The sequence below is a fragment of the Gopherus flavomarginatus genome, chromosome 8 (assembly GCF_025201925.1).
Source record: "Gopherus flavomarginatus isolate rGopFla2 chromosome 8, rGopFla2.mat.asm, whole genome shotgun sequence".
Taxonomy (NCBI): domain Eukaryota; kingdom Metazoa; phylum Chordata; order Testudines; family Testudinidae; genus Gopherus; species Gopherus flavomarginatus.
Genome location: NC_066624.1, coordinates 39,963,162 through 39,985,212, shown reverse-complemented (window position 1 = coordinate 39,985,212; position 22,051 = coordinate 39,963,162). Strand labels below are relative to the sequence as shown.

The following is a 22,051-nucleotide window of genomic DNA, read 5'->3' as shown; positions in this document are numbered from 1 at the left end:
AGCAGCGCAAACCAGACATTCAGCGGTGCTGATCAGAGCCATCAGGCTTCCTTTTCGACCAAGTGTTCCAGTCCAAAACCGGACAGCTGGTCACCCTAGCCCCAAGCATAGCTATGGCCCTGCTATGCAGGCTGGCCTGCTAATAATCACCACATTGATTATAGTGGGTCCTAGGCACCAACCACAATCAGGGCCACCTCGGGCCAAGTTCTGTACAAACACGGACAAGTCCCTGCCCCCCCATTACACTAAATCTTCATCCAAATAGGGCAGTATAGGAACTAAGTGGCAAGAGTAACTGTTAAAGTCAGTAAATGTCAGGACACTTAGGCCCTTACTATATCGCAGGTGGCAACTGGAGCAAACCAAGTTAGGAGGAAAAGCAGCATGCATTAACATCTCTATTTTATTAGCATTGGTCTGGAGATATCCATGTATTTAGTGAACTGGAGTCAAAGAGAGTTGGGTAGGGAAGCTGCTCCTTCTCCATCAGCAAGTTACGGTACAAATTAAGATCAATCCAGTTTCACCACATTCCACAAATAACAAAATAAGTTTAAAACCATATAAAAGATGGATGTCTACTGCCACTTACCCTCACAACCCATATGTGGTATAGAAGAGCTCATTGAACACTACAAGTGCTAGAAAATAAGGCCCAGATCTACAAATATATTTAGGTTCCTAACTTCCGCTGAAGTCAAATACCTTCGTAAATCCAGGGTTAAGTGTTTCCAGAATGCCAATTTTCCTCTGGAGAGAGGTGGGCGAGCTTTTGAGCTACACCAAGACCTGAAGAGCTCTGTATAGCTTGAAAACATGTCTTTCACCAACATCAGCTGGTCCAATAAAAGATATTACCTCACCCACCTTGTTTCTCTAGCATTAGGGAGCAACAAACCAACAACAATTTTCCCTGTAACCTGCTACACCATTTTTGAAGTTATGACATCTCAGAAATGATTTGTGGAGTACAAGCAGGAAGGGAGCACCCAACTTATTGCAGAATGCAAACCAAGTTTTCAGAAGTGAAACAGGCTCAATTCAGGATGGACTGATTTCAGTCTTGCATTTGTACTTTAGTTTTCTAAAGAAAAGGTTTATTCTTATTAGTTGGCTAACCACTAAAACATAATTTGCAATAAAATACAGCCTATACACTAAATTTGATACTTTTTGCTCAGCAGGACATGCTATATTTGTACATATTTAAGTAATTTTATCTCTTAAATTAATATTAATATTTACAGTTAGAAAATGATGAATAGTGTATTTCTTTAGTAGATTAATTTTTCACTTGTGATTTTTGTCAAGCTCCATTTGGATGGAACATGGAATTCAATTACAAATGGCCAGCCTCAATGCACTTTAAAATTTTATTTAACCAACGAAAAAACAGACAAGCAAGCTTAAATGTGCTGGATAAATTTAAAAAGCTTATTAAAACAAAGGAAGCATTATCTGTACTTAATGAATGGAACTAGTTGTTTCTAGTCACCATCCACTCCTACTTGTCATAGATTGGAAGAGAAAACAAGATTCCCTGTTTTGTTTTTCAACTCCCAATCATCTTAACATTTAATGAACTAGTCATTGAACTGAACTAGTTGCAAAGAATATTTTCTTCATTTCAGTTTATTCATCTGCAGAAGAGGCTATTGCTTTCAAAAACTGGCTTAGCACTTCAACAAACTCGTTCCTGGTGCTTTGCCAGTGACTTCCACCAGTTCAATGATCTGACTTCCCTTTAAAACTTCAGCACAAACACATACTGCTTGAATTTTTTTAAATTATTTTAATAGTACATACTAAGTTTAGGTCTTAATATAGGTCATCATAAGTCCAATTTTAAAGCTGGAGAGGTTAGTCATGTGACTTTATTGTAGTTTAAAACACTCTAAAGACAGCAAACAAGAACTGAGTAAAATATATGAAACATATGTACAAAAACCACAGAACAAGGACACAGATGCTGTAGAACTAAGAAGCTCCATGCAATCTCTATGGTATAAGTCAATGTGAATTCCAGTAAGGTGGATATTGCAGACAATAGTAGGTTTGGCATGAAAAAGCATTTTATTGAAACAAATAACAACAACAACAACATGATATCACAATTTTTACTCCATTTTTCCTAAGTTTTTACATAAATGGCTATCAAGTGAATACAGCAGTAGAGATTTCTTGGATCACTCAATCGAATGTGATCCGAAAACTGCGTTCTTGTTCCTTTCGGCGGCTCTCACAAACCTTCGTCACCTCCTCCACCTTCCTCTGCAGCAGAGCTGTGGGGAGAGGGAAAAAAACAATACACACATGAGGATCACATGATCATCATAAGAGAGAGCCCTAGGCAGCACAGGTCTGGAGGAGAGAAGAGTGTCTCAGAAAGAGTAAAGATCAATGGTTAAGATAGGTTTGAGAACAGAAGAGGAGAGAAAAACCCAGCAGGAGACACTGCTGAACTGCAAAAGGCTCATCGGATGGCTATGATGGCAGAAACTCTAGCAACACCCAGAAACAAGTGGACAAGCCCAAGAGGACATTTTAGCCAACATTCCAATCTTCCTTGCTGACCCAACTTCAATTTGGTTTACATTAATTTATGTTATTTCATTTATATCTTCAACAAAAGTTTTACAAAGTTAGAAACTAAAGACTTGCTGAACATCAGTAGCTGGAACAGGCTCCATAGTTGGAAATACACAAATTATGCGTGCGCACACACACACACTATCCACTCTGCCCCTTCATGACCTATAATCCGTTCTCAATTATTGTCTGCAAAATAAGTAAATTGCTTTAATAGTTCTGTACGCTGTAGGCACTGCACTGAAAAAGTCTACTCTTTCTGAACACCTGTAAATGATTCCTCCAGAATAATTTCACCAATCTTCATCATAAAGCTGCACTATGGGTCTGTAGAATGGAGACATTCTAGTCTATTTAAGTTCTTGTAGTACATCTAACATGCGATACCAGACTCTTCCAGTAGTACATTAAGTGACCCGATTAGCATTTGGGATGTATTCTTTCTTCTCTCCTCTTAAAGAGAAAATTATATATGGGTTTAATATATATAAATTTTAATGTGTTTTTATTAATGAAGGCAGGTTGAAATGTATTTTGCACTTGGAACAGAAAGCAGCACGTTTTGTGCTGGTACTTTAGAGTCTGCAGGAGTTCATTCCAGTCTGAAGCCAGACTCCAGGAAAGCTCTGTCTCCTGGACAAACAAGCTTCCCCTTTGCAGTTAACGTGCATTAGAAGCTTTAAAACACATGCAGTGACCCATATTTCGAAGAACTAGTAGCTCTGCAAATTTAACTACCCTTTCAAAGCTCCATATTATACAGGGTACTCTTTTTGTACAGCAAGTTTTAGCCCCACTATCAGCTACACATATACGCATCTCAAAATTTAATACTCCCACTACAAAGCAGAGCTCTCACTAGTGTCCAGTCAGCTATGGTAACCCTCAAACATTTAATAAGAGAAACAGAAGAAAGTAAAATATTTTGGCGTTCTTTTGGCAAGAGGAGAGATTTAAGATTATCTAGACTATACCTGTGTTCCCCTAGCTAAAAGATCTTGTCATCTTAGGGGACCATGGTGTGCCGAGAAGGAGTGGACTCATTGGAAATGGGAAGCAAATTAGCCAAAGATCTCAGCAACACGAGAGTTTGGAATCTACTAGGTGTCTGTTTCATATTTTAAACCCCCCACACATTTACTGAACTAATACAGCTCTCTGGATGCAAATGTTAAAGTTACATAAGTCTTATTAAGAAATCCCTCAGCAAGATAACAGATGTTACAATTATCTAGAAAAGCTACTTTGCTTTTATGAAGTGGCCCTGAACATATTTTAAGGGAATGGAATTTAGAAACTTGTGAACAGTTTCTATGTTTTACATTTTTTAAATCAAGAACAATATTATCTTAGAAGCTCCACTTCTCCCAGTCCTGCCAATGGGACAAGCCATTCTGGCTGTTGCAGAAGGCGGGCACATAATGGGTAAGTGTAAATAGGAACAGGAACACTTCATTTGCTCAACACTCCAAGGGAACAAAGGAAGCACATGAATCATTTAGGGAAAAGCGTACATTTTGTAACATCTACTGCTCCTACTCCTGCTTGAGGGACTTGCCCTACCATACAAAGTTGACAGGTTCCTCTTTGAAACTTGCCTATCCCCTAAAAATAGACATTGGACTATTCAATTAATATAGTGATCTAATTAATTGGCTGAATAGCCGTGATCTATAATTAGGACCCTACCAAATTCAGCCATGAAAAATGCATCATGGACTGTGAAATCTGTATAGCCTAGGGTAAAAGCACACAAGACCAGATTCCACAGGGGACACCAGAGTTTCTCAAAGAGGGGGTCTTGACCCAAAAGGGAGTTGCAGGGGGGGTCACAAAGTTATTTCAGGGGGGGATCGTGGTATTGCCACCCTTATTTCTGTGTTGCCTTCAGAGCTGGATGGCCGGAGAGTGGCAGTTGTTGGCCAGCACCCAGCTCTGAAGGCAGTGCCCCACCAACAGCAGCACAGACAAAAGGTTAGCACAATACCATACCATGCCTCCCTTACTTCTGCACTGCTGCTCACGGTGGCTCTGCCTTCAAAGCTGGGATGCCAGCCAGCAGCCGCCGCTCTTCAGCTACCCAGCTCTGAAGGGAGCCACCAGCTGCAGCAGTAAGGGTAGCAGTACCACAACCCTCCCACCCCCCTCCACTCCTTTTCAGATCAATTGCAACACCATGAAATTTCAGATTTAAATAGCTGAACTAATGAAGTTTATTATTTTTAAAATCCTATGACTGTGAAATTGACCAAAATGGACCATGAATTTGATAGGGTCCTATTTGTAATACAAGAAAAATTCTCACACTGATGGAACAAATTGCAACCCCTTTAATAATCATCTTCAAAAGAAACAGGCAATTGCTTTACCCTAGACTGACATTTCCAGATACTTCCTGCAACTGGACCCACAGATCTGCTGCTACAGGCGACATCCCAGAAACTGTCAAAACTCATCATGATGACAAGCACTAGGTACTGAGAAGTTAAAACCTTTTAGGAATCTGGAAGCCAAATACAGCTCTGGTATAATCAGACAAGTCTATTTAAATCAAGGGAATTGTGCTTTCTTTCAAAAGGGATGAACAACCACCATAGGTTTGGGGACATTCACAGCTTTGCAGGAGTTGAGTGCAGCAGAGCTGGTGTACCTGAGGCCTGGAAAGAGCAGCACCACATCAGTCAACAGTGTCCCCTTGTGGCTAAGTAGGTTCAGTTAAGGAGAGTTGCAAACTAGCTAGAATACTCAGGATCCTTTACTGGGAGACAGATGGTTCCTGGTCATGAAAACTATGTGTAATAACTTTAGAAAAAGCAATTAAACCCTGGAAGCATCCCAATATTTTCATGAAAAAACCCAGTCCCTGAAGAGCAATCTTCCTTTCTAATACCAAGTATAACATCTGTTCAGTATTATCTTTTTGAAGTTACTCTGCAACTTCTGCAGTGTCCCTCAGAAAATGGAGTTACTGCACCTGCAGGGAAGGAATGTTTGACCTCAGCTAACAGTGAAAGAAGCAATCTTCCTGAGCTGAAACTCAGGAGAGAGGGGGCCCACAGGATAGATACTGAGGTAGAAAGGCCAGTGGAAGTGAAAAGAGCATTTTAAAAATTAGCATTTGTGACCCTCAAAAGACGTTTTCCATAAAGAAAAGGTTGATAACATCGTAAAAGCCCATGCTCAGACTATTAATAGGGAAGTCATTTTCTATTGATAGTTTTAGAACACTGATTTTCCTAACATATTTAGCAAACACCCAGGAACTTCATCCAGAAACTACTGAGTCTATAGGGCTTTAATGGAAAAAGAAGAGATAAGGGAATCCAAATGATATTATAATAGGTCCTTGGGGAAGACTCCTCATGTATATTTCTGAAGTGATCTATGATCAAGAAACACATACACCAGAATTGCACTTAGTATTTTAACTTTATAAAAAGTGATTGTTTTGCACAGTCCACTACCAGTACCTGTCAATGTCTAGCTGATCTCTCAACCTCCAATCTCTCCACTAAGCACCTGAATAGAGAGGCCAGTAAGAGATTACACTTCCCCTCCTCCTTCAAGATATCCAATCTTCCCTCCTAAGTGCAGTTCAGACCTGACATTTTGGCCAGTTCATTATTTATTTTTAAAGGTTCTTACCGGAGTTCTGGTCAATCCACTGCAATGAATCCATGTGTGCATTCAAAATTTTACAGATCTGCTGGAGCTGGAGAGAAACAGATGCAAGATTTTAGGCGTGATTTATTCTGTTGTAACGTGAAAATGAACAGTAAGAAATACCAGTTAGACATGAGTCTAGCCTGGTCCTCAGGGCTTTCTGTAGCAGTCAGGGCTAAGTACTCCATACATTTAGCAAATCTAGCAGTCACTTCACCCAAGTGAAGCTGGTGCGGAAGTAGCACACAGCACAGCTGTATGGGCGACCTCTGGTTTGGAAAATATCCTTGCGGCCTGGACTTTCTTAGGCTAATAGAGGTCAGATACATCATACACCCATAAAAGGTTTACTCTCAAGGTGGTGTAGAAGAGGCTGGGAAAGCTCCCTGCTCTGCAATGTTCAGCAAAACGGAAGTTCTCCACTGACAAGCCTACAGGCAAAAACCATGATGGAGATTAAAATCAAGTTGATATGTAGGAGAAAGAGATGAGAATTTAGGTCTGAATTAGAAGATGAAGTACAACAGAAGACGGAAATAATGACAGATGTACATAGGAGAATTCTGATCTGTCACAAGTAATATGCAAGAAGCATAATAGTAAGCAGGATTACAGCCACGCTATCTGTGGTAAACATACACAGCATTTAGTCCTAAACTCAGGCAAGCGATGGCCTGTTGTCCTTGGGGCAGCTGAGTGGCGCACAAAGGACTATCCAAAGTTCACACCCAAAATCTGATAGGTCTACAAAAGTCTACAATATGGTGGAAAATATCTTCCAGACTTCAAAAATATATGTTTATAAAAGATAAATACAACAGATGAGTATTTGCAAAACCTCCCCACGCAATCTCTCTGCTGGCAGCTTTTATAATGTTCATGTGACCCTAGAGTAAGCATAAGGGAGCCACGCTGGCTTGTGCTGGAACAGGAGTTTGGCCAACAGAAAAAAAACTAGGGAGTAAAAGCTGTAAAATCCTCTTCAAATTCTGAAAAAACAAACGACACGAGGAGCATTCAGAACTACACAAGTTAAGTGGCCCATAAGAGATTTTACCACCTTCACAAGAGTACTTGGCTCATACTCACTGGGTCGCTGGTATCGGCAGGGCCCCCAGATGTATTCAGGTGCTCAATGATGTCTTTGAGATCCTGTGCCATACGCTTTAACTGGGCATCTATGTTTTCAGCCAATTTATAGCTGCAAAGCACATAGGAGTAGATGTGGTCAGAGTGTTTCAAATCAAAAAGATATACCAGGTACACTAGAAGAACATTTTGCCCCACCAACTAGGCAACACCAACGTTCTTTCATAGGAGAGAGACATGTAAAGACACTAGGAACAGAGATGTCTTCAATGCTCTTTGACATTTAAGATTCAACAGAATATTCTCCTCACACCCTGCCAGAGGAATGAAACAAATCAACTGGTCCAGATCCTGCAAGACATCTCTTGGGCAAGTCAGACACCCTCTCTGGTTGCCTTACTAGAACTCACCAGTCCTTGCCCTAAAATGCTTGCATGACTTGAATAATCACACACACTGCTTCCCTGGCTCTAATCAGCACCCATGGGACTTCACTTTCAGTAGTATGACAGAGATCATTCCAAAAATGAATAGACTGACCTCAAATAGCTAGTTAAGTCCACTTACCCCAAAAGACCTCAATTTATGCTATCTAATAAAATATATAGACAGCTCTACTTCCCTATTCCTCTGTCTACACTTCCAATATGGGAAATGCAAGCCACTGAGAAGACTATGTTCCAGAAAAAGCTGTTACTAGTTTCCTCATCCTATAGCAACCCCCTAGAATGCCCTGTAGTCCAAGTTTAGTTTTTCCTGTTCGCAAATTTTACTACATTAGCTCTGGCCTATCATGTGCTTAACTAGGGTCACTTCCTTACGTTCGCTCCCGCTCCTCATCTGCGTGCTGCAAGTAGATAGTCCCACTCTGTTCCTTTACAGACTCCTCCAGAGGAATTAGCAAATCTTCCAGCTCCTTCTGTTGCGACAGGATGAAATCAAGTTCCTGATCCAACCTGCAAAAAGACAAATAAACAAGTGTGCTACTGAAAGCAACTTAGGGGAGAGTTATATGTGGTGTTTAAACTCTTCATTATCAGAAGGCTTCAAGGAGATGGAAAGAACACTATCCCAGGAAAACAAAAAACACATCACTAAAGCACTCAGTCTCTTACCTCTTCTGATCCAGCTTCACTTTCTCCACTTCTCTGTGTAATGAAGTAATCTACAACCAGACAGGAACACAGCATTTAGCAGACTTTAATAACAGAATTCAGAAATCATCTGTCAGGACGTAGGGGTAGAGAAAAAGAGGTGGGATTGAGAAAAACCCAATGAAAATTGTGTACGAGAAAGAGGAAATATTGGTATCAATGTTTATAGAGAACATTTTAGATTTAGCACTGGAGCCATGGCCACAAAAGCCAACTTCTAGGCAACACGCTGGCTTAAGATTTCTCATCTTATCTGGGAAGCTCTTAATCATGCTGAAAATCCCACTGGGTGCCTATTTGTATCTTTGGGCACTCAAATACCTTTAAAAATCTGGCCCTATGTGAAAAGCAGGTTGATAAGGCATGTCATCTCACCTTCTCTCCATTCTCAATCAGTGTCCGATCCCAGGCATTGACCTGTGTAGCCTGATGAAGAAAATGTTTCTCCTGGTCCTCCAGTTCCAGGCTCCATTTATTAATCAGACTCTCCAACTGAGCATAAGTCATCACTGGGGGAGCACTGGGGTTGGGGAAGTTGAGAGAGCATTAAGCATTAGAATGAATACAAGCTCAAAAATGACAGGATATAAAGCTGACAGCACAGCTAGCGTTAACCACACAACCACTGAATTACAAACAGACCCCAACAGAACATCCTTGCCAGGATATAGTATATCTATGATACTCACTGTACTGCTGTGTTCTAATCCCACCACAGTCTCTTTGTCTGGAGTAGCCGATTCTGATTCCTCCACTCAAAATCCAATAAACTGACTACATCTTGAATTTGAACACTCACTCTCAGTACCCAGCCACTGAACTAGGACAGTTGGCAGTAACTCAATTGGCTGAAAGGACTCACCTGGTTGTTGTGGTAGCTATAGTAGCAGTAGAAGTCACAGCACCAATGCTACCAGTGGTGGTCAGTGGTTTAAGATTCAAGGCAAAGCCTGTGCTAGGGGCAGAAGAAGTGCCTGCAAGGAAAAGTTTAGTGTAACACCATACATAAAAGGAGAGGAATGGTCAGCTGTGATCTAGCAGATTGGACACAAGATTGGAAATTAGGAGACATGAGTTCTATTCACAAATTACCTTGAGTATGTGATCTAGATTAGCCACTTCACTTGAGTTTCTCCATTTGTAAGATGTAGATAATGCTACTTATCCACCTTTGCAAGGTGCTGTGAGATCTTTAGAAAGCTCTACTCTGTATAAGCAGCAAGTGGTGGCTTATTGCTCTTAGTTTTCAAATTATAGAGATATATAGAGAGAAGACGGATTATAAATAAATCAATTTTGCTACAATGGACAGGGATGGACTGAAGATCCCCAAGTTCCCTTCCAACCCAAGTGGCTCTATTAAAATGAGGGACTGAAAGCACGTATTTAACCAGGTAATACTGAGAAAGATACAATGCAAACTCTGCACGTATCTCTCTCAACCCAGATCTGCAGGACCCCAACTACTAGAATATTGGATCTACACATGGCTCTGCATGTGCATCACCATTCTTCTTTTGGAATTGGACTTCTTATAAGCAGAGCTGGTGAACTAAAAAAATGTTTTAGTGATGTTGATGAACATCTGTTAATAAAACTTGACAGTTATACAGCACCTTCTGTCCCAGGATCTCAAAGCTCTTTATGAACCTGAAGGAAACAAGCCTCAATGCTTGTTGGGCAATACTACTCTTTTGCAAAAAGGCAAGCTAAGACAGACAGGCAAGGATCACAAAGCAACTGACTGGCAGAGTCAGGAACAGGATGCTAGGTCCTGGATCTTGGTACTGTGCTATTATTAAGTCTAGACAAGGACTTCCCAACCAGTTGGATGCAACTCAGAAGTTGAAACAACCCACTGGTTGATAGAAGTGGGGAAAAGGCTTCAAAATTCTGCATTCTCTAGGATCCAGGGCAGGGAAGAAGCTAGATGCTCCCTTTCTATCCTATTTCCACCTCATCCTAGTCACCCCAACTAATCCTACTACAGCTCCTTAATCCTATTTCTCTCTCCCCTCTATCCCTACAGTGTGCAGCTAGATCCACAGACTCTTGAAGCAATGCTATACCTGCTGTGTAGGAAGGCTGGTGGCTGGGGAGGGAGATGCTACCCCAGTAACAGCAGCCCCTCACCAACCTTGTAAACCAGACTGCCAAACTCTTACAGCCCCCAGCCAAGACCACCTGTGGTTTCTTGCTGTGAACACAAGTCCATAATGGCCATAAAGAATTGTGGGACCAGATGTATCACAACACAGGATGTTTTTCAGATACTGAGTAGAAAGAGACTGAGAACCATGGGACTATACAATAGTGTTATCAGCATGACCATTCTCATTCTTTTCAGAATCTAGTCCTTACTCGTGGTAGTGATGGTTGCAGCAGTCGTTGTTCCAGGGACCTTTAATCCAAATCCGAGAGTACCCAGACTGGTTGCTGCAGTTGAGGTGCCACCAACTGCAAACAGAAGAAAATAACACATTTTCCTGTGTGTCCCACTGAACAGGGGATCCCCTTTAGAAAGTTACTGTGCTCTGCTCCCTGTTTTATCTGTACTAGCAATGAACCAATAACTAAGTGGGCTGAGGGAATGTCCAGGCACCTAGGTGAAGACTGGAAGGTTGAAACTATGGACACATGCAGAAGGCCTCACAGCTGTTTTAAGAGTTCTTCTCAATTCAGCTAGAAAGCTACTAACAATTATATTTGGATAATTTGAAACATGCAACATTCAACTGATACAAACTGCTAGAACAGCCAATATGACCCAAACGCCAGGCTCAAGTTAGCTTGGGAACACAATCTTGGAGCTATAAGTACTCAGAGGCTAAATGAGAGTGAGGATTCCGAGTAACTCGTTACAGAAAAAATCCACTCTATCAAATATAGCATCCCAGATATGGCTAAACTCAGAAGACTATCTTGCCTAATTCACTAAGCCCCACAGAGATACACTTTGGAAAAGGGATGCCAAAACATAAGCAGAATGAAGGCAGTAAGCCAAATTCATTTCTGGTAGAACTCCACTAACTTCAATGGTGTTACACCAGGGACAAGTTTGGTCCCCACGAGGCGCATGATTGACTCCATACTCACTGAGTTTTTGCAACATGTAATGTAATTTGGTTGGAGTGATCTGTGTTCATAGGAACACAGACTAAAGATCTCAAAATACTGTCTGGTTTCTTCTAATGCAAATGAGTTGCTATTTCTTACTTCAGGTGGCTCAGTTTTGCATGCTCTCTCTGGTAAACTGCACTGTTTCTCTCTTATACAGAAAATGAAGGTGATCCTGAAGTTATGTAGCATATGTATTTACTGATGGACCCAACTTTCTGCTTTTATGTCCTAACACCTGAAACAGCTGAATAATATTTAAAACAAAATTACTCTGGTCCACAGAGTAAAGAAAGTGTCATCTATGAAAAAAACCCTCCACGAACAGTGCAGCCAAGGTACAGGCCTTTACTGAAAAAAAAGAAGAGGGCACTTGATTGTCATGAGCAAGCCAAAAGCCCTCCTCCAGGCTCTTTGGAAGGGTAGGGGCAAAGAAAGTGAGCATTCTGGAGAGCTTGAATCACAACTGATTAGACCAAGAACCACCTTATCCTGAAGCTTCAAGAAGCTTTAACTACATGTAATATTGTTGCAAAAAAAAAAACCAAACATCATTCTGGGATGTATTATCAGGAGTGCTGTAAGCAAGACAAGCAGAAATTCTTCTACTCTACTCAACACTAGTAAGGCCTCCACTGGAGTACTGTGTCCAGTTCTTGGAACCACACATCAGGAAAGGTGTGGATAAATTGGAGAAAGTGCAGAGGAGAGCAACAAAAGTAATTAAAAGGTCTTGAAAATAAGAACTAGGAGGAAAGGTTGGAAAAAAATTGTTTGTTTAGTCTGGAAAAGAGCAGACAGAGGAGACATGATATCAGTATTCAAGTGTATAAAAGATTGTTATAAAGAGGAGGGTAATAAATTGTTCTCCTTAACCACTGAGGACAGGACAAGAAGTAATGGGATTAAATTGCAGCAAGTGAGATTTAGGTTAGATATTATGGAAAACTTCCTCACTTTAAGGGTATTTAAGCACTGGAACAAAATAACCTAGGGAAGCTGTGGAATCTGTCATTAGAGGTTTTTAAGAACAGGTTGGACAAACACCTGTCAGGGATGGTCTAATACTTAGCCCTGCCACAGTGCAAGGGACTGGACTAGATGACCTACTGAGGTCACTTCCAGTCCTACATTTCTATGATTCTGTTTTACATCAAGTACTTGAAGAAAATCTGGTAAATTATTCTATTATTCATACAGCAAATACATAAGCTACTAAAAGTTACAGGTGAGCAATCAAAAAAGATATTCTCCAGAAGCCAAAAGGACTGTAGTGCAATAAACCCACACTTTCACTTCCCCAAAGGACTTTTAAAACATCTCTCTGGCTAGGTACACAGTGGTGTTTTTCTACACAAATAGCTATTTTAACAGCAGAAATCACTCGTTGTGGCAAAATTCTTGTAGTCAGGTTTATTTTCCCATTATTGACTATGACTGTTAACACATTTATAGGGTTGGAAAGTGAGAGAGCAGTTGGACACAGGGTAAGATTAACTACCCTAAAGTGGGCAGAAGAGAGTTAGTATTTCCTGGTATGAAGTAACTGACAGCAGCTAGCACATCTTCTACCACAAAAGAATTACCTAGATACGCAGCATATTAAAACAACCAAATATTCACACACACCCTTCCCCAAACCAGCACCTCACTTGAAAATGGAATGTGAAGACCTGAGCATCATAAACACTATCTCAGAGATAATGGCACAAGGAGGGCAAATCTACACTACAAAATTAAGTCAACTTAAGTTACATTGCTGTGCAGTCACTATAGTCATTAATTTTTTCATGTCCAAACTCCCCTCCTGCTGTCAGCAGTGCACGTCCTCAGGAGCGCTTCCACCAATTTAACTGACAGCTCCAGGCTGTCAGCCGCCAGGGACTGACAGCCATAACAGTCAATGCAGTGTCTATACTAACACTGCATCGACCTAACTACACAAACCTAAGCGCTACAACTCTCGGTGAGGTGGAGTTATTAAGTCAGTGTTGTGAGCGACTTACATCCGCAGGAACAACATTGTAACGTAGGCACTCACAGAGGCCTGGTCTACACTACGCGTTTAAACTGAATTTAGCAGTGTTAAACCAATTTAACCCTGCACCTGTCCACACAACGAGGCCCTTTATATCGATATAAAGGGCTCTTTAAACCAGTTTCTGTACTCCTCCTCGACGAGAAGAGTAGCACTGAAATCAGTATTGCCATGTCGGATTAGGGTTAGTGTGGTCGTAAATTGATGGTATTGGTCTCCGGGCGGTATCCCACAGTGCACCATTGTGACCGCTCTGGAAAGCGATCTGAACTCGGATGCACTGGCCGGGCAGATAGGAAAAGCCCCACGAACTTTTGAATTTCATTTCCTGTCTGCCCAGCGTGGAGCTCTGATCAGCACAGGTGGCCATGCAGTCCCAAATCCCAAAAGAGCTCCAGCATGGACCGTACGGGAGATACTGGATCTGATCGCTGTCCGAGGAGACAAATCTGTTCTATCAGAGCTCTGTTACAGAAGATGAAATGACAAAACATTTGAAAAAATCTCCAGGCTATGACAGACAGAGGCCACAGCACAGTGTTGTGTGACAAGCGTAACAGAAAGCCAAAGAATCAAATGGACGCTCATGGAGGGAGGGGGTACTGAGGACTCCAGCTATCCCACAGTCCCCGCAGTCTCCGAAAAGCATTTGCATTCTTGGCTGAGCTCCCAATGCCTGAAGGGTCATAAACATTTTCCCGGGAGTTTCAGGGTATATGTCGTCAATTTACACCCTCCCCCCCAAAAGAAAAGGGAGGGTGTAAATTTTTTTCAATGTCACCCTATGTCTACTGCATGCTGCTGGTAGACAAGGTGCTGCAGCGCTGAACACCAGCATCACCTTCCCGGTGGCAGACGGTACAATATGACTGCTATCCTTTGTCATCATCAGCCCGTGAGTGCTCCTGCCTGGCCTCGGTGAGGTTGGCCGGGGGCGCCTGGGTAAAAATGGGAATGACTCTCGGTCATTCCCGGCAGATGGTACAGAACGGCTGGTAACCATCTTCATCATAGCAACTGCAGGCTGAGCTCCATCAGCCGCACCCCCTGCTCCCCCTTTCATGTCTAAAGAAAAGATTCTGTACTGCCTGGACTATTATAGCAGCGGGAGGCTTCCTCCCTCTCATTTTATCTCACTAAAAAGTCAGTGTTTCTTATTCCTGCATTCTTTATTACTTCATCACACAAATGGGGGGACACTGCCACGGTAGCCCAGGAGGGTTGGGGGAGGAGAGAAGTAATGGGTGAAGTTGTTGCAGGGGCACCCCCTAGAATGGCATGCAGATCATCATTTCTGCAGGATCTCTGGGGCTCTGACATGGAGCAGCTGTGCTCTCTGGGTCTCTAGTACACTTGCCCCATATTCTAGGTAGGACTGACTATTTTTAGACAGAACATAAAGGAGGGAATGACCCAGGGAGTCATTCCCATTTTTGTCCATGCGCCCCCGGCCGACCTCAGCGAGGCCAGCCAGGAGCACCCATGACAGCAGCAGACAGTACAGAACGACTGATAACCGTCATCTCATCGCCAATTTACAATGGCATGGCAGATGGTGCAATAGGGATGGTAACCGTCTCTGTTACCTTGCAAAGGCAAATGAATGCTGCTTTGTAGCACTGCAGTACCGCCTCTGTCAGCAGCATCCAGTACACATATGGTGACAGTGACAAAAGGCAAAATGGGCTCCATGGTTGCCATGCTATGGCGTCTGCCAGGGCAATTCACGGAAAAGACGCAAAATGCTTGTCTGCCGTTGCTTTCATGGAGGAAGGAATGAGTGACGACATTTACCCAGAATCACCCGCGACACTGTTTTTGCACCATCATGCATTGGGATCTCAACTCAGAATTCCAATGGGCGAGGGAGACTGCGGGAACTATGGGATAGCTACCCACAGTGCAACGCTCCAGAAAATTGACGCTAGCCTCGGTACATGGACGCACACCACTGAATTAATGTGCTTAGTATGGCCACGAGCACTCAACTTTATACAATCTGTTTTAAAAAAACTGGTTTATGTAAAATCGGAATAATCTCGTAGTGTAGGCATACCCAGAGTTAGGTCGATGTAAGCAGCCTTATGTCAACCTAACTGTGTAGTGTAGATCACACCTGAGGTTAACACATGTAATCAGAGTCACAGGCATGTTCAGCTGTGATAATATCAGGAGAGTGGACAAAAAAGAAAAAAAATCAGAGTTAGTTAAAATTGCCACTCTTCTCACATGCATTATGTTCTGGACAAAAGTTTCTATGCAATGAACAGGATACATCACTGACAAGATTTTTGCCCTGAAGCAGACAAAGACAAGCTGACACTATCAAAGACCAAAATAACTGTGTAGTTGTACCTTATGATTTCGCCACTTTAGTGAAAAAGCACCATCACCACAGACAGAACCTGCAAACCTACTCCTTGACCACCTACTACGAGGCTAGACTGTGAGGAAAACTGTCAGATACATGTTCTGTGACTTACGTGAGAGGCCTGTGGTGGCAGAGGAGTTTGGAGCTGAAGAACTTGCTATGGATGCAAACAAAGTAGGCCCAGATGAACCAAGAAGAGAAGCTGTGGTGGTAGGAGCTGTGGATGCTGCAGTCAAGCCTAGAACAGAAAAAACCAAAACCCATACAAACATATTTTTCACTGAAGCTTCAGCACACATACTCAGAACAAAGCAAAGCAAAGAATGGGACCTTTTCTTTGACACACCTTCTCTCCATTCATCTACACCAATGGTTCTCAAACTGTGGGTCATGACCTCATTTTAATGGGATCACTAGGGCTGGCATTAGAGTCTCTGGGGCCCAGGCCTGAAGCCCAAGTCTCACCACCCAGGGCCGAAGCCTGAGGGCTTCAGCCCTGAGTGACAGGGCTCAGGTTACAGCCCTCCCCCCGTCCCCCTGATAGAGCGCTTGGGCTTTGGCCCCCCCTGCCCAGGGCACCGGGGCTCAGGCTTCAGTCTCCCCCTCCCCCTCCGCCTGGGGTCATGTAGTATTTTTTGTTGTCAGAAGGGGGTCATGGTACAATGAAGTTTGAGAACCCCTGATCTACACTAATCTTCTATTGATGTAAGAGTCTCCTCCTCTGCAGCTTCTGTTTTCTGAAAGTTTTACTGTATTATGCCTCAGTGCTCCATATCTTTTTAAAATTAATTTTAAAGTATCTCTCCCCCCATCACCCTTAAGCTCCTCTTTCTGTTTTATTTTACCCCATAAAGAACCGTGAAATATAGTTTTCATACGCAAAACTCTGTACAAAGTAAAATTGAGCAGTATAGTAAAATAAGAAGGTGCTTAGAGAACTTACAGAATCTGACCAATGAGCAAATTCACTTAAGAAAGTATAACGCGCCCATTCCACTCTTATATTGATCTGTTCTGCACACTCCAACAAACAGAACTACTTCAAGCAGGGTGGTCAGACCCCCTTCACCCTGACTCATCTTTCAGTCACCAAGCCTCAGTCACCACCTACCTCCGAGTTTGGTTCCAAATGATAAACTAGGTCCCTGGATAGTAGTAGCTGTCAGTGTTCCTGTGGATGCAGAGGTGGCTGCTGTTGAGGCCAGTATTCCAAAATTTAAACCTGGATTAAGAAATACAAAAAGAATGAAACAAGAGCACCCAGTTCTCAAGCAGAGACTCTGAAATACCTGCAACTGCGGAGAGAGACTGAAAAAACCCACAACATCCAAAAGGGTAGAGCTAAGAGTATCTATTACAGATTAATATCAATGTCTCTCTGACAGACCTAGACCAAGCACTGTCAATGGGATTCACTACATCTAATACATTCTGTCCACAACTTTTAGGATTTGCTCTAATGCAGACTAACTGCAGCTGACATCACCCACCCAGGCTATAGACTTCCCCCCACTTTTTAATGTCTAAAAGACCATCACTGCAACTTCATGCTGATGTGTCAAGCTTTTTGCTGCTTCTACTTTGTCCCTGTCTGAGGTACTGGAACTATTCTTAATGGCCTGGGAAGTATACAGCAGTGGCTTCAAACCCCTGGCACAGAATCCATTGAGCAACTGACTATAAATGCAAACTCTTTTTACCCACATATAGATCTTATTTCTAAAGAGAACTGATTTTACAAATGCAACCAATTTTCAACTTGCTGCCTACAATCAGGAGGTGGCAGAATTATTTCAGTCCTTTGAAATTAAAACCCAGCACTTACGGAAAATACAGTTCTCACAAGAGATATTCATCTGTAACAGTCACAGTACTATGGTACCAAACTCTTTCCACAAAGGTTTGTGGAACTGTGATTGCAAAGACGTTCCAAGTCCTGCAAAATAAAGGTCAGATGCTCCCAGTGTCATCTCTGCAGTCTGTTTCTTTCTAAACTCTTATTTCATCCCATCATCTGTGTTCATCTAGATGCTCATACATAAGACACGAGTAAGGCAGTAGCCCCAGATTTAATGAGATAAGCCTGCAGACCACTCATCCCAGCATTATGGCCTTAGATTGGAGTGCCGTGAAAAATAAATTTCCTCTGCAAAATGGCTTACAAAAGACAGCGGCCTATTAACCAAGCTGGACTAACTAGGGCACAAATTAATTTGTTGACTCTGTGCATGCTCACACTCTGTCATTTCCCATTACAGCAATCTGAAGTAGCAAACAAAAACGCTCCTGCTAAGGTTCTACTGTGTATATTTTCTAAATTTCATATTATCTAGTAGGCATCAAGAAAGAGATAAAGCTGACTATCAACATTTAGGGTACAAAGTATACTTGGTAATTCTGTCACATTATTGAGACCATCTATAGAGATGCCATCTTAAAAGACTACATGAAAAAATCTTACAGATAACTGGCGACTTCGGCCAGGCATATATTGGAAACAGCATCATTTCTATTTCACACCAGACTGAAACAGCAGACTTCAGTATCCATTTCTCAATCAAAACATCAATTCACCTGCATTATTAGAACTTTTAATAAGTAAATACCATTTCATTTACATAGCTTCAGAAGTCAGCTGATTGGAGGAGCTTTAATATGAATATAATACAGTAACTCCTCACTTAAAGTCGTCCCGGTTAACACTGTTACGTTACTGATCAATTAGGGAACACGCTCATTTAAAGTTGTGTAATGTTCCCTTCTAACGTCATTTGGCAGCTGCTTGTTTTGTCTACTGCTTGCAGGAAGAGCAGCCTGTTGCAACTAGCTGGTGGGGGCTTGGAACCAGGGTAGACCAGCAGCCCCCCCACCATCAGCTCCTCGCTCCCCTAAGTTCCTGTGAAACAGCTGCCTGCAGTTCAAAGCTGTTCCTCCCCACACTGCCATGTGCTGCTACTGCCCTCTGCCTTGGAGCAGCTCCCTGAGATTCCTGCTTGTTGGGGGAGGAAGAGGGAGCTAAAGTCAGGATGTCCCCCTCCCCCCTGCTCCTGCACTCCACTTACAACATCTTCCACAAAGCGAAGTGTGGGGAGGGCCACACCAGGGCTCAGGAGGAAGGGAGCTTGCGGCTTCAAGCAAGCTGATCTAATTAACAAGGCAGTGTACTTAAAAGGGAAATGCGCATATTCCCCTCCATTCTTGCTGCCTTGTAGAGTGAGTGAGGGCTCAGCCAATTGCTAGTTCATCCTTTAGCAGTAAGAGAAATATCCCACTGTCTGACTCCTCCACCTCAACCAAGCTTCACAAACATCATCACTGTGTACCAGTATTAAATTGTTTGTTTAAAATGAATAGAGAGAGTGTGTGTGTGTGTGTGTGTGTGTGTTAATCTTCTGTCTGGTGAAAATAAGTTCCCTGGAACCTAACCCCCTCATTTACATTAACTCTTATGAGGAAATTGGATTTGCTTAACATCGTTTTGCTTAAAGTTGCGTTTTTCAGGAACATAACTACAATATTAAGTGAAGAGTTACTGTACTGCTAATACTTGGGCTTCCGATTCAAGCTTGATACTCACCTGTGGACTGTCCCCCAAGACTGAAGGCAGTGGCTGGTTGTGCAGTAGTTGCTGCAATGGTGGCAGCAGCTGAGGCTGCTCCAAAGGTTAATCCTGTAGGTGCTACTTGCTGAGTTGTACTTCCCACAGAGCTGATATTAAAATTCGGGGTTCCAGTCTGAGCTGTTCCGCTGCTGGCAAAGTTGAATCCTCCAGTTGTCCCAGCCTGAGCAGTGGTGGTGGTAGTGGGGCCAAAAACAAAGCCAGAAGGAGCTGCTACCTGACTTGAAGACACACTGCTTGGTATAGAGCTCGTAAGGGCAGTACTGTTAGCAAGTCCAAAACCCCCAGTGATTCCTGTAGTCTGAGTGGTGCCACTGCTGCCCAAGTTTAACTTTGGTACACTTCCCCTAGACAGAAAAAGAATAGCAAGATGAACTGCCCTGTTTACAGTATAGTCCAGCAAGCTGCTGAAGAGCAGTTTTTTATGGCTTTGCTTATCTAAAATGTTAAAGATGAGTTTCAAGAAGGTCAACCATTTGTTTTCTTTGTAGAACATTGGATTTAATCTCAAAGAGACAGCTCAGTTCTAACACACTATATTAAGAGGGAGGGACAGCTCAGTGGTTTGAGCATTAGCCTACCAAACCCAGGGTTATGAGTTCAATCCTTGAGGGGGTCACTTAGGGATCTGAGGCAAAAAATCAGTACTTGGTCCTACTGGTAAAGGCAGGGGACTGGATTCCATGACCTTTCAAGGTCCCTTCCAGCTCTATGAGACAGGTATGTCTCCATATATTTAAAAAACCCATCATGCCTTAACTCCACTTACCTTGAGGCTTCCTTAGTTACCTCCTCTCAGTAAAGTCTACCTTTTCCACACCACTTGGTATGCCTGGGACAGCCACTCTCCTTCTGTATGTCAAACATCTTCCTACTTTTGAATCCCCAACAAGACTCAAATCTTTCAGCTAGCTTTCCACTTGGATTCTCTCCATTCCCAATGTGTGTTTTAAAAATTTACAGAAAAAGACAGCTCAATGATGGCAACTCACAAGAACGACAAGAACAGATACTTCATCTAGTTAGTTCTTACCCTAACGAGAAAACGGTTCCTGCTGGGATTGCAGTTGATGTGGCTGGTGATCCAAAACTGAATCCAGAAGCCTGTGCAGATGTAGCAGGGGTGGCCAGGGAGAACAGACCTGTAGACTGGGTGCTTGCTGGGGCCTGTGTTGGTGTCCCAAAATTGAATCCTGTTCCACTGCCAGATGTGAAGGAATATCCTGTCGGTGCTGTGGTGGCTGCTGTCTTTGGAGTGCCAAAGTTGAACCCTCCCCCAGCAGAACCAGATCCAAAGTTAAACTGACTCATGATGATTTCTGACTCTGAGAAAAAAAAAGAATAAATAAAAAACCACTCAACAGCCCATCACACTTTGTGCCACTCTAATTTCTGACAGGCTAAGGAGTTTGGCTGTTCTGTGCATCTACGTGTTGTGAGTAGGTGATGAAATATAGTTAGTATGATTTCCTTTCAATGAGCTACTGAGCTCTACCTTGCAGAATAAGGAATATTACAATGCTTTCATTTTCCCCCATGAACATTTCTACCAGCGAAACACTAATTCACCACGGTCACCAATGGCTACATAACAAATACATTAACTATAAGAATTTGCCAGTCACTAGTGTTACAAGAATGAGCACTAATGAAACTGGCCTTAAGTTCTATGAATCTACAGAGAAAGGCAGAGGCTGCCATCCTAGCCTGGGGCACACAGAAGGCACATGGCCACATCCTTTGGGAAATGCGCTATAGCAGGGTACCGATACCCCTAACTGAGCTGCAAGGCTGTGCCATGAGATTCCAAGAGCAGTTGACTAGGGGGAAGATCAGGGCAGGTACCGCCTGCGTGTGGGTGGATCTTACTGCAGCAGGCACCACGGAGAGCATCCACCCCCCACAACAGACACCGCTTCACCCCGAGAAGCCTCGTGCTGGGCCCGCAGCAGCCGGGTCCCAAGGCCAGCAACCCACTGGGCGCATCTAGTCAAATGTCACCGTGCGGGGAAGGGATGGGGACGCGCTGCCCGGGGAGGGGCAGGTTTCACCCGCGTGCCGCTAGGAGGGCGGCAGGACACGAGGGGGGTCGGGTCAGAGAGGCCCATCAGGTCACCGCCCCCGCCAGAGCCTAGCGAGCAGGGCCAGGCCCGGGTGGCCCCTTAGGGAACCGCCGAGCCCGTGCTCCTGCGCGCCGCCATCGCTGCCCCCACCCACCAGGGCACAGCGGCTCGGCGAGCGGGGCCGCGCAGGGCCCCAGGGCCCGGGGGGAGCAGGCGCCTCCTCACCTGGTCACTCAAGGCCCGGCCCCGGGCCACCGTTCTTCGCCTTACAGATCGCGCGCGCCAGCCCCGACAGTGAGAGACGACGGTGCGTGCGTTGCGTGTGACGCTTACAGAACGCGAAGG

General features: G+C 43.3%; 1 protein-coding gene across 1 annotated transcript; it reads right to left on the bottom strand.

Moving 5' to 3' along the window:
* Positions 1 to 2,053: 2,053 nt before the first annotated feature.
* Positions 2,054 to 22,038, bottom strand: NUP62CL (nucleoporin 62 C-terminal like). The gene is made up of 13 exons (XM_050966244.1): positions 21,932 to 22,038; positions 20,677 to 20,968; positions 19,602 to 19,990; positions 17,136 to 17,246; positions 16,137 to 16,262; positions 10,860 to 10,955; positions 9,361 to 9,472; positions 8,874 to 9,018; positions 8,460 to 8,509; positions 8,166 to 8,300; positions 7,345 to 7,456; positions 6,238 to 6,304; positions 2,054 to 2,285 (listed from the first exon to the last, which is right to left on the bottom strand). Exons 2-13 carry the CDS (start codon positions 20,952 to 20,954, stop codon positions 2,194 to 2,196), a joined length of 1,713 nt encoding a protein of 570 aa, XP_050822201.1. The 5' UTR covers positions 20,955 to 20,968; positions 21,932 to 22,038; the 3' UTR covers positions 2,054 to 2,193.
* Positions 22,039 to 22,051: the final 13 nt, after the last annotated feature.